The 12,437-nt window shown below is 37.9% G+C and overlaps 2 protein-coding genes across 2 annotated transcripts; one reads left to right on the top strand and one right to left on the bottom strand.

Moving 5' to 3' along the window:
* Positions 1–6,644: 6,644 nt before the first annotated feature.
* Ras64B (ras-like protein 2) lies at positions 6,645–8,040 on the bottom strand. Its single transcript, XM_028308438.1, has 3 exons — positions 7,812–8,040; positions 7,465–7,552; positions 6,645–6,877 (listed from the first exon to the last, which is right to left on the bottom strand). Exons 1-3 carry the CDS (start codon positions 7,914–7,916, stop codon positions 6,645–6,647), a joined length of 426 nt encoding a protein of 141 aa, XP_028164239.1. The 5' UTR covers positions 7,917–8,040.
* A 511-nt stretch (positions 8,041–8,551) lies between these two features.
* CycH (cyclin H) lies at positions 8,552–9,729 on the top strand. The gene has a single exon (XM_028308449.1). It carries the CDS (start codon positions 8,702–8,704, stop codon positions 9,668–9,670), a length of 969 nt encoding a protein of 322 aa, XP_028164250.1. The 5' UTR covers positions 8,552–8,701; the 3' UTR covers positions 9,671–9,729.
* Positions 9,730–12,437: the final 2,708 nt, after the last annotated feature.

Genomic DNA, 12,437 nt, shown 5'->3' with positions numbered 1-12,437 from the left:
AACTTATTATTAGTGCATACAAATTTAAAAGCTTCTATCACAAGTTTTAGTGACTATCCAGAATGTTTGTTTTTATTTACTTTTGCCCCGGTTAAGAAGTTGAAAACGCATTTAGTGACCGAAAATTTCTTAAAATAACACAGGAAGTTAGGTATTACAGTGAAGAAATTTCTAATATGATGCACACACATCCCTCTTGAAACACTGCATAGTCAATAGCAACTCAAAGGTCCTTCTGTTGATTAAAGTTATAGGCTTAATAGTTGGGCGCTCCCACAGGGCTACCTGTTGTATTTGGTATTGTGAGCCTAGCATCGTTTAACTGATTTTTTAAAGCACCTAATGGCTAACTATGAAGGTAATAAAAGCTATAAGTTTATATTTACAGGCTATTTAGAATTACAGTCATTATAGTTTATAAATTCTGTGCAAATAGCCTAAAAGTAACCTTGACTTTTTGCAGGCATTGATTGCATTTTTTAAGAATGTAGGTAGGTATATGCCTGAGGTACAAAACACAAATTGGTTTACCAACTTTCTTGAAAACATGTAGGTATTTTGCATAGTGTCCGACCGAATGTTCGGTTTCGGTTTCGTTTTCGGTTGAGTTTCGGTAAAAACACGAGTTTCGGTTTAGTTTCGTTTTCGGCGGCAAACTTGCCGAAACTACGACCTAAACCGAATGTGCATTCGGGAGTTTCCGCGCTGTTATCGGTCATGTTCGGCGCGTTGAATGAGTGAATGAATCCGATCAGAGCCAATGTCGTGATTCGCTCGCTTGTTTGTTTGCTGTCAGTTTTGTTTTGTTGTGGTGGCGAGTTTTCGAGTGATTTATTTTGAATTTGGTAAGTTTTATCTCGTTTTATGTCGTTATAACATAAGAGCGGGTAGTAAACATCAACAAAAAAATTCAATATGACTGTTAAAAGTATAATCAAGTTTAATCCTATAAATTTTTTTTTGGTTTGCAAATGCTATACGTAAACAAACATTAATTAAGTAGTTAGTAATGACTATAGTGCATTTCATGGTGATAATATTATGGATTCAGAGTTTCAAAGTTCATTTTTGTATTTATTTATCACCAAGGTATCCAAGTGGCAAGTACAGTAGATACTGACTTACATACTACCAATTTTGTTGTATACCGTAAGTCCAGATCGGTTTTATGGTAGTTTTGTACACTAGCATCTTGCTGCTAGGACTTAATTGTGATTGGCGTCCCATTAACCAGTTCAGTGACCGCAGCCTTCCATCCAGTTGTTTGCACTTCGTCCAAATATGTTTCTGCCACGTAAGTTTCCTGTCTAGGTGCATGCCCAAGTATTTTGCGTTATTGTAACTTTGCAGTTTAGCGTTACTGGTGTGGACATGTTTCTTTTCTGAGTGTGAATGTTACATGTACCGATTTGCTCTCATTGGCTCTTATTCTCCAACGCTGCAGCCACTTCTCAACTTTTGTCAAGTGTTTTTGCAACTGTGATGATGCTGTTTCTGGGTTGCTATGAGCTGACAGTAGCGCCGTATCATCAGCATATGTCGCAGTCGTGGTGTAATCAGTTGTCGGGATATCTGCTGTGAAGATGAGGTACAGTACAGGGCCCAAGATACTGCCCTGAGGGACACCTGATTTTATTTCGTGTGCTTCCGAGAGATCATCGCTGTACTTCACTTGGAAGCATCTTTTATCCAAGTAGGATTTATGAGCCTTGTAAGGAAGTTTCGGTTTCGGCCGAAATAGACACCGTTGCCGAAATTCGTTTTCGGTTTCGGTCGTAAAACTAGTTTCGGTCGGACACTAATTTTGCATTTGTCAAACAATTTTCTATCCATCACCATTAACATTTTGAGGTCTCACCAAGCATGTCTTTAGAGCAATCAAATCACAGGCCAGCAAGGCCTGGCCTAGCGAGCAGAAGCTCGATAAAAAATTTGTAAATTGTAATCTGTTGCTGTACCTTAATTAATAAAATAAATAAATAGATAAACCATTACCATTACTAGGAATAAACACAGTTTGGTGTCAATGTTAGTCAGCCTCACTTGTTTGCAAACAAAGGTCTACTACGCCGTAGTCGCTCGTAGTAATTACGCGCTACGGGACTACGGCGCTCGCTAGCCGTAGCTGTAGCTGTCAGTTACACTTGCAGTGTCAATGTCTTTCTGGGACTAGGGGTCGAATTTATTTTCCTTATTCCTAAAAAATAAGGCAGCTTTATTTTCTAAGTGGGTATAGTGTCTTTTCAATAAGCGTCCATAATAATAATACATTATTCGTTTAATATGCTGTACTAACATACTTCTAAGATTTTTCTTCATTATTTCTAACCATATTAACATTGTCTCTAATATCAAATTGTTACTAACCAAAATATGGACTACGTTGTCTGATAATAAATGAAATCAAAATTAAAGACAAATAGACCAAGATAATATAATAATACAAAACGGTGCGATTGTTTGTGTCTTAAAAATACTTTTCATAAATCATATTTAACACTATCACAGATGCCTTATACGTGTTACACTTTGTGCCTTTTTGTTTACGAGAACATGGGCTCCGCGACTACGAGCTACGGCTTTCGCCTCGTAGCGCCGTAGCAACCGATGCGAAATGCAATTCCATTTCTTGGGAATCAATAAATCAATAAAGATGAATTTATGATGATGCCTTTGGAGCGTATTGTGGTATGTACTCCTGAGGGTACCATATGTCCAAAGGGTACAACAAGGTTCGAGACTATATTGATGACAAGGATGCGTGGTCAGTTCAGTCTGCACATATTTGATGTACTCGAATTTGGTTATTCTTACCGTTAGATAATTCTTGGCAATTAGTGGTGACTGAGTTTGTTCCGGCGTTTCTTCTCAGCACTTGCCATATGTTTGTCTCGAAGCGCTGGTAGGGCCCAAAAGATAAGGAGACTTGTAAAGTGCCCCCATGAGGGCTACCTTTTCTTTTTTTATTATTTTCAATAATAATATTTTGACGTTCATAAGTGCCACTTGTGGCTGTGTAACTGAATAAATATTTTTGATTTTGATTTTGATTTTTTGAGGATTATTTCTTGGTATCGTATATTGAAATTTTCTTGTTTGAAGAAGAAGGACTAAAAGATTCGGTATGTAATTTAAATTGAAAACTTTTTCAAGTTTCGGTTGTTAATACGTACAAAATACTATATCTATATTTATAAAAGCGAAAGGTCACTGACTGACTCAGTCATCACGAAATCTCAGAAACTACAAGTGCTAGAAGTCTCAAATTTTGCATGGGGGTTCCTTTTAGAACATAGGTGCTCATTAAGACGGGGATTTGCAAAATTGAACCTCTAAGGGGGTAAAACGGGATCTACGCGTACGAAGTCGAAGGTGGCCGCCAGGACTAAATAAATATAACCACACAATTTTGGAGTCACGGATGGATCATCATCATCATAATTTTAGTCACAGGACGACTTCCACATCGCACGGATGGATAGATGTTTGTTACTCATTTTGTTCAAGTAGGAGCTTTTACCTTCATCTTTAACCTTTAATGGGAATTAACTTCATATCTCTTATCAACGGCTATCTCTTGAAGCGCGAGCAGTGAATGCTGTATGATGTTATGTACAGAGAGCCAGCTGTTCGCATAGAGTTTTAGGAAATTCGAGTATTTTAGGCTGGGTTGCAACATCTTAATTTAACTTTGACAAACGTCTGTTCATGTAGTCAGTCATGTATCCCGGTGCGAAGGGACGAAATTATAATAAGGAAATATCAAATGATGTCTGGAATGTGGTGGCAGAGACAAGTACGAGGCATTATGGTATCTTATTTGGTTGAAATAAGTGTGATATTGCAACAAAAATGTATAGTCTTATGTGCTGGAGTAGCCATGAATAATTTGATTTAAAACTATCTATAATATAATAAAGCTCGATTTTTGTACCGAGTAACTAAATAGAATAAAACATCCACTCGAATTGAGAACCTCCTCCTTTTTTTGAAGTCGGTTAAAAATAGAATAATAGCAGATGTAGCGCGGGAAGGCCTCCCACTAGGTGGACTGACGATCTGGTGAAGGTCGCGGGAAGAGCCTGGATGCGTCCAGCGCAGGACCGGTCCTTATGGAAATCCTTGGGGGAGGCATTTGCCCACTAGTGGACGTCATTTGGCCGAAACGAACAAACGAAATAGCAATAAAACGAATCGAATCGATTTAAGGACTTAACAACTGAAATTGTACTGTTTAGTAAAATACTGTTTCCACTACAGCAAAATCAATATTAGTCAGAATGACAAGGCAATCATTAGCTAAAACGTTGCTATAGCTGTTTAAATTAATAATGAGTAAGACTTGGAAGTCGCTCGTATCGATCTAACTTATGTTCGAGTGCATAGGCCAGACTAAGCCAAGGAGTTTTCAAACTTGCTTACTTTATACAGTGTGAGTCACGTTAAAGTGTACATATGAAAATAGATGAAACTAGACCTATTTTTATCGACAAAAAAGGGGTCAAAAATTTTTTGAGATTTTTTTTAAATTTTTTATAGAATTTTTTTTCTTCCAATTACTTATTGTAAAGAAAACGTAATAACTTTTAAACTAAGCGGTATATCCTGATAAAATAAAAACAGTAATAATTCTAAATAACAGGCAATACTAAAAAAATACATAAAATACACAAAAAAGGCCAACAAATAACAAAAAATGATAACTTTTGAAAAAAATCTGCTTAAAAATTCGTGTTTTTTTGGTTATTTGATAAATTTCTCCAAAAAATGCCCCTATAACTGGTGTCTTTAGTGTTTTGGGTAACATCTGAGACGGTTTTTGGGCGTCATTTTCAAAATTTTCTAGGGCCACCCCCGACGTTTATCGTCTTATCGTGTTCGTCTCGACGAGCCCTATCCATAGACACCCCGTTTGTAGGGATCCGACGACAGGAAGTTTAAAAATTTGCCCGCCCACCCACCCTTTTGTCTCTAGGCAGGTGGAGATTTTCGGCTGGGCCAAAAATTACTTTTTGCGATTAGGCGTGATTCGGACTCTAGATTGAGTTACTTTAATTTTAAGTTGACTTAGCGTATCTTTAGACGTCTTTTTGGACTAGTAGGGACCGGTAAACTAATTTTACCGTGACAAATCTTCTATATTTGACCGCTTCTGGCTGCCCCGCTGCTGCAACCGGCACCTGTAAACAAAAAGACGCACATAAGATTAGTAGTAAAGATAAATTTTGACTTACCGGGTGCTGCAGCGGCCGCTGCCCCGACTGACGAGTACCTAAAGAGGGAAAGAAGACTGATATTTTTATTGTTATATTTTATTCGTGTTTTATTCTATTATACAACTTATACAAACCTTTTATTGACACTGTTTACATACTATTTTAATCTTAAATATCATAAGCGGTCATACGGACAGCTGATTATACACATCACACATTTTAGGCGACGCGCACCTCTGACGTCATGTTCGGCTTCAGGACGCCGGCAAAGAGGAACAGCGACGAAGTCCAGCAGAAGTCCCCTGAGTCCCCACCTATCCGAAGGCCGGGCAAGGTGAGACGCAGCGTCGGCGAGTGGGAGACCAGGAAAGCTGGGCTTTCCTCCGGCTCCGACTCAACCCCGCCGCAGGCCGAGCCCCCGAAGGCCCCCAAGAAACCCGCGCCAGTGCGCCGGGCTTCCGTGGAGGCAGCGTCGGCGAGCTCACCGAAGCCCCCCGCCACCGCTGTAAAGGATAGGACAGCCGAAGCCAGAGCCTGTCTGCAGAAGGCCAAAATGTCCCTTGGCACAGCAAGAAACCTGCGCGGCGACATCAAGACAGACGTCATCCAGGCTCTGGATCGGCTGTATCAGCTGGTCAAAGAGTCCGAGATTGAGAGGAAAGGGAAGGTCTCGGGGAAGAAGGTTTCAGAGCCAGAACCCGAGCCTTCCGTAGAGAAGGAAACGGAAAGGGAGAGGGGAAGCAGTGTAGATGAAGAAAGAATACTAGCTGAGATTNTATTCTCTCTCTATACTGTTTGTACACTTTGCATCCTTTGTAACTAGCGGGGTGTTTTTCGTCACAGTTCGCGCAAGTAGCCTCCGTGTCTGGTTTTTTAGTACATGTTGTTGTGGGATGAGCACTGCCGCATTTGACACAGCGATAGGGCCTAAAACATTGGTTCTTGGAGTGCCCATATCTCTGACATCTCTTGCATTGAATAATTTCCTTTTTCTTATATGGGGCTTCAAAGGTAATCTTCATGTTATTCAAGTATTTTACATCAAAAATGGCTTTGTTGTTTGGCTTTGGTTCTAAGTCAACATAAAATACAGGCAACGGTTCCTTTGTAGCTCGATGTCTGATGTTGACTATTTGTCTCACTTCATGTCCAATTTCATACAATTCCTTAGAAATTTCTGTGGTGTTTTCTGATGCGTGGAGTCCGCGTAGTACTACTCTGTATGCTCTCTCGCATTTAAGCTGGTAAGTATAGTGTGAGATATTATTGGCAATGAAGTTCTCCCGAATCGTTTTGTATGTCTGGATGTCTTTGGGAATAATCTTTATAACGTGTCCGGATCTAAGTGTAGTCTAATAAGAAAAATAAAGTAGTTTTCTTCAGCACCATACAATGTAGGTACTGATCTAATTTAAAAATAAATAAATTTCAACAACTTAATCTACGTACCACTCGTTGCATTTCCAAATCAGCTTTATTCCCGACCATCAGCATGGGGAATTCATCTCGATCCTTAACACGTAGGATCTGTTTGTGGAACTTGTACAACTCGTCGAAGCTGGCGTGGTCGGCCACTGAGAAGACGAGCAAGAAACCCTCGCCCGACCTCATGTACTGTTCACGCATCGCACTAAACTCTTCTTGGCCTGCTGTGTCCAGAACTGGAAAATTTTTCAAGGCAATCGTTAATATTATGAATTGTTGTTAGGAAGAATAGATGGATATTTGTTACTCCATTATGCAAAAAGTACTGGACAGATTTTTGTCAAATGCAACAACTTATAATACCTACATCAGGATATCACATTATGCTATAATTTAATTCTGCCTCTTTTATCAGAATCTACACAAAAATTACAGGCTAATATTTTAGTAAGGATTTCAGAAATGTTACTTAGCTACAAGATTTAGGTGTAATTTTGTAAAATTTTGAATTTCCTTGAAACTTAGAGACTTTAGGTGGGTATACAAGGTACTTATGCTATGATGCCTATGATGACTAAACATTAAACACTATGAAGGCCAGTGATAAAAGAAACAGAAGGTTTGCTTGCTTGATTAAATCAACAAACTGAAGTTTCAAGAGTGCAGAGCAGATTTAAAATGACTAGTTTAACAACAGAATAGTTAACAGGATGCCCCGACCTTGACACATTCAAGACCTATTTTGCAAAGACCTTGCTTAAACTAGGTAAATCATTGACGACCTTAAGCATCCATGTGGGTTTAGAGGTATGAAGCTACTCACTGTCCAGTTTCGCTGGTATATCATCAATGACACACTGCTTTGTATAGCTGTCTTCAATAGTAGGGTCATAGTCAGTCACAAAATAACTCTGAAACAGAATTTCAGGCATTAGAACACCAGGTGCTGACCACGGTGGGCGGCGGCGCCTCCGTACCCACAGACCTTGACATTAAAACATCTTAGAACACTATTTTTAAATATGAACAAACACTTCATTACTAAACTGCATTCTCTAGTAATCTACAACAATCAAATCATGTCAACCAATGGAAATGGACTAGAAATCCTTAATTTAATCTAACATATGATCCGTAGGCGTATCTTTACTAGAATAAAGAGATAAATACCTGAATAAATTGTATTGTAATTGCACTTTTTCCAACACCACCACCGCCTACTACCACAAGTTTGTACGTTTGTGCTTGGTTCGGTCTGTCTCCCGGTCGCGACATTTTCGTATTATGCAAAAATAATTAGGAGAACTAATTTAGTTACAAAAATAGTCCAATTTCTTTCAATTTTACGACGATCAGTCAACACTTCGATGATTCAATCATCAAGTAGAAAGTGGGACAGAAATATTTGAAATCGTGGGTGCGAAAGAGAAATCCTATTTCCGTTCCATTTCATATAACTACTTGACGTTTATGAACAATGTTTTATGTTTATTTAGTTAATAATTTTTCATATAATATATTCAATTAATGTTAAATTAAAATTTGATGTTTTAATTTTTAAAAGTAATTTTTACTATTACAATTTTTGGGTAGATCTTTATCAAGAGATTTTTGAGATTTTAATTTATACTTCTTTTAAACAGCGTGAATAGGATCGTATTTGTCAGGTTAGTTAAGTTAGAGTCCGAAACTTAAAGTATTATGAACGAAAAAAACCGACTACAGCTCCTTTGACCTAAGTAAATAAAGCCAATAAACAAAAAAAACATTAAATTTATTTATTAAATATACTTAAGTTTGGATTCAATGACATTCATCTGCCAATATATATGTAAAGCTGAAAATGATTTTGTGTAAAATTTTCAAGAGTTTTCAAAGCTGTTTTCGGACTAGGATGCAGACGCTGTCACTTGTTGTTTGTCACTGTCAAAGTTGTCAAAAAATAAACGGACTCGAAGACCGCGGCACGGTTTTGTTTTCGTTAAAAAGTACAGTTTTAGCCGTTGTAATATCATAGTATTGATTAAAAAACTTATGGTGCTAACTCATTTATAAAGGAAATGTTTTCTACGAGCTCCCAGAGAAAATTTTGGACATTTGGTGACGAAAATGAGTTGGTGTGTCTTCGTGAGAAACACAATCTGCAGTACATTTTAAAACATGGGGCTCACATAGATGAATATCAGCGGTACAATTTCTTCCTCACTCCAGACGAAGAGAGGTGGCTCTTGAAGCAATACGAGCTCCATCTCAGGGATTTCTGTAAAAGGTTCACCCCTCCAATGCCAAAAGGCGTAGTTGGTACAGCTTTTCATTACTTCAAGCGCTTTTACTTGTACAACTCTTCTATGGACTATCACCCTAAAGAAATTCTAGCGACATGTGTTTATTTAGCCTGCAAAGTGGAAGAATTTAATGTGTCTATTGGGCAGTTCGTAGCAAACATAAAAGGTGACAGAGAGAAGGCTTCAGATATTATTTTGAACAATGAGTTACTGCTAATGCAACAACTGAACTATCATTTGACAATACATAACCCATTCAGGCCTGTGGAGGGCTTCCTCATTGACATCAAGACACGCTGCACCTTATCAAACCCTGAACGCTTACGAGGCGGTATTGACGAGTTTCTCGAAAAGGTATTTCTGACTGATGCATGCCTGTTGTATGCGCCATCTCAAATTGCATTGGCGGCTGTGCTCCATGCAGCGAGTAAAGAGCAAGAAAACTTGGACAGTTACGTTACAGAGATGTTATTTAGAGATGCTGGATCAGATAAATTAGCAATTTTAATAGAAGCTGTACGTAAAATACGTTCCATGGTGAAGATGGTGGAGAGTCCAGCGAGGGAGCGTGTTAGAATAATCGAGAAGAAGTTAGATAGATGCCGCAACCAAGAGAACAATCCGGACAGTGAAATATACAAAAGGAGAATGAAGGAAGCCTTGGATGAAGATGACCTTCCATACACTTCGTCAAACAACAGAATGTCGTTGGACACTAGCGGGATATCTCAAGTATCGTCTTAAAATTAGTGTAAGGAACTTGTAACATTTATATGACATAATAAATAGACTATATTTTCATACTATGTGGTATTTATTTTAACTCTCTTAGAATTCTTTTCATTAACATCTACTGATTCTACTTAGTACTAGCCCAGAATAATAGTACTAGTTCAAATGTGTAATAATAGGTCCATAGCTCTATAAAATTTCTTTGCACTAAGGTATAATGGTTTAAAATTATCATCAGTGTACTTTATATTGAAAAGTAGGTCTCCCAATATTTTGTCCTTTCCCCTTAAAATATTATTAGCTGGTTACTAGAATAACTGGTGTAGTTAGATGAATAGGTTTTAACAATATCTTTCTGCCTTTCCTAGATGATCAAACTCCTGGTTTTCGTCTGGGCATGGAAGCGCGTGGTGGTTGCCTAATCTACGCCATGTAAGTTTACTGTCATTTAATATCTAGATTTAACAATAGTGTCTAGACAAACCTAAAAAGGATTTAGGACGCTATTTGGATCAAATATGTAATTGCTCAATAATGAATAATAAATAAATAAATAAATAAATAAATATCGAATATGGTAGAATCAGATACCTGCACCACCAATTCCTTGATTAAGTAGGTACTTTTCTATACATCACAGACTAGGTATACATTTTTGTACCATAGAACCTGTACATGTTGGGTGCAAATACCTTACGACACAACTATCATTTTCGTATCGGTAGTCCAATCCCATGACGTGTGCTCGATATTATTATGTGGCTTGAGACTTTCGACTGGCTCGGAAGCCACATAAAAAGCCTAACAAAAGCCAGAGAGGCCGGACAAGCGAATATTTGCCCGGACAAGTCCGTAAAAACCGTATACCTTCTCGGTCCTTAACTAAGTGATGTTCAACGTAATAAATGTTTCTTTCTTTCTAAAAAGCCAAAACATGTCCGGCTAGTCGTGGTTCCGACGTCGTAATCTTGAGCAATTTAGGTATTTATCTAAAGCTCGCCTTCAGAGATGGGAGTGTAGGTTAAACCCTTTAACACACAAACGAAGAAACTTAATGAACTGCCCCCCTAGGCAGGCCTGCCCCCCAAAATGCAAAATGTGACAGTTTTTGTGTCGAAAGATGGTCTAGAAGCCTTTTTTTTGTATGGAGTTTCAAAAAGTGCCACATGTCATGAAGATCGAAAGCTTTCGATGTTTTAAGATGGACGACAACGACATAATGAAGCGACAATAGCCGAATCGTGGAGGTCTCGCACTGGCCGACTCGTGATTCGAGGAACGCGGGTTCGATTACCACCGTCGCTGGTGGTTTGTGGTGAATCCACTCGTAACACAAGCATATTTAACGTACCACGAGAGGTTAACGGGATTACTATTTGTAATTATATTTACTTACAAATTACTCTAAAAAGTCCTCCTAGTCGGGAATCGAACCTACGATCCACAGATGAAGTCGCATATTTTATTCTAGGCTGCTGCCCACTTAGAAATCGTTGCGAGGCAATCTCGAAATACACGTTTTAGACTATTTTTCGTTGGTTACGGGTACTTAGTGCAACGATTTCTGTATGAATGAACTAGGAATCGAACCCACTGCATCTACACTAATACATTGTTGTACCTACTATCGAATTGGCTCCGAAACAGTGGACCGATATGAAAAATTCTTTAGAATCTATATTTTTTAGAATTTACGAAGTTCGCCGGGGCTGTTAGTTTTAAATATGATTCCTAACGTCGTTTTCGGTTTCAACATCTTTTTAAAATCTTCTGAGAAAGTTTTAATTTAATAGGGTTCCGTTGTTAGTGATTACACTAGTTTACAAGGTTTTTTACCCAGAGATGAAACTGATATGTATCGTTAGAGTTATTAACCCTTACTTAAAAACTGAACTTAGAAAAAATTTAGGACGTCAAATTTTGTAAATATTGATTATATTAATTTTTATCATTTTAATACATTTATCTCTAAAAACAACCAAAAATGAGTCGTTTTACTCCTTCTTTTATACTAATTAGTATCAGTTTCCCTTATTATAGTCCAGCAGCAATCCGCTAACATATTTTTATCCCCAATTCCTTAGTATCTTTCCTCAAAAACCTTCAAATCCTGGTGAAAACTTTCGCCATACTCAACACTCACGCTTCCCAGGTTCTCAGGAAAAAAATCCAGGTGAGAATGTAAAAAATGAATTTTTAGCGACTTATTCCCACCCATTCTTTTGTTATTCCTCAATAATTTGGAAACAATTTCTGCATAATTCTCAGATTTTATAGTTTCCTAAGAAACTTTTCACTACTGCTTTAAATGAATACCAAGGATCTTTCCCTTACTGGAATTGCTGGGTAATGACGGATAAAGAACTCCTTCAGATTGCAGCATAGGTTTTGTGACTGATGCAACATCAGGTTTTTGGTTTTTGTTGTTAAAACCTGTAGTTTCAGTGAGGCAGAAGTAACAGTCATTAGTGTGATTTGTTGGTTCTCTCCATAACATTGGGGTGCCGAATCGTATATGTTTTCTTTTTCCTGCAGGTTAGTGCAATAATATACTTCTCAAATTTTCGCACACAACACCAGGAACCCATTTTTTATCAGGTTTGTTACCGAGATTAGAAAGTAATAGAAATAGGCCCGTTTTACGGCCTTAGTGCTTGGTCTCTTCTTTTTTGACAATATAATTTGACCACAAACTTAGCAAAAGTTATTTGGGCTTAATTTACACTGCCTTGGTGACATTTTAAAACAAGTGAAAATGTTAAAATAATACTTAAACGCC

This window comes from Ostrinia furnacalis, unplaced genomic scaffold (genome assembly GCF_004193835.3).
Source record: "Ostrinia furnacalis isolate ACB-3 unplaced genomic scaffold, ASM419383v2 OfSCF2419, whole genome shotgun sequence".
Taxonomy (NCBI): domain Eukaryota; kingdom Metazoa; phylum Arthropoda; class Insecta; order Lepidoptera; family Crambidae; genus Ostrinia; species Ostrinia furnacalis.
This window is presented reverse-complemented; position numbering and strand designations above follow the sequence as displayed.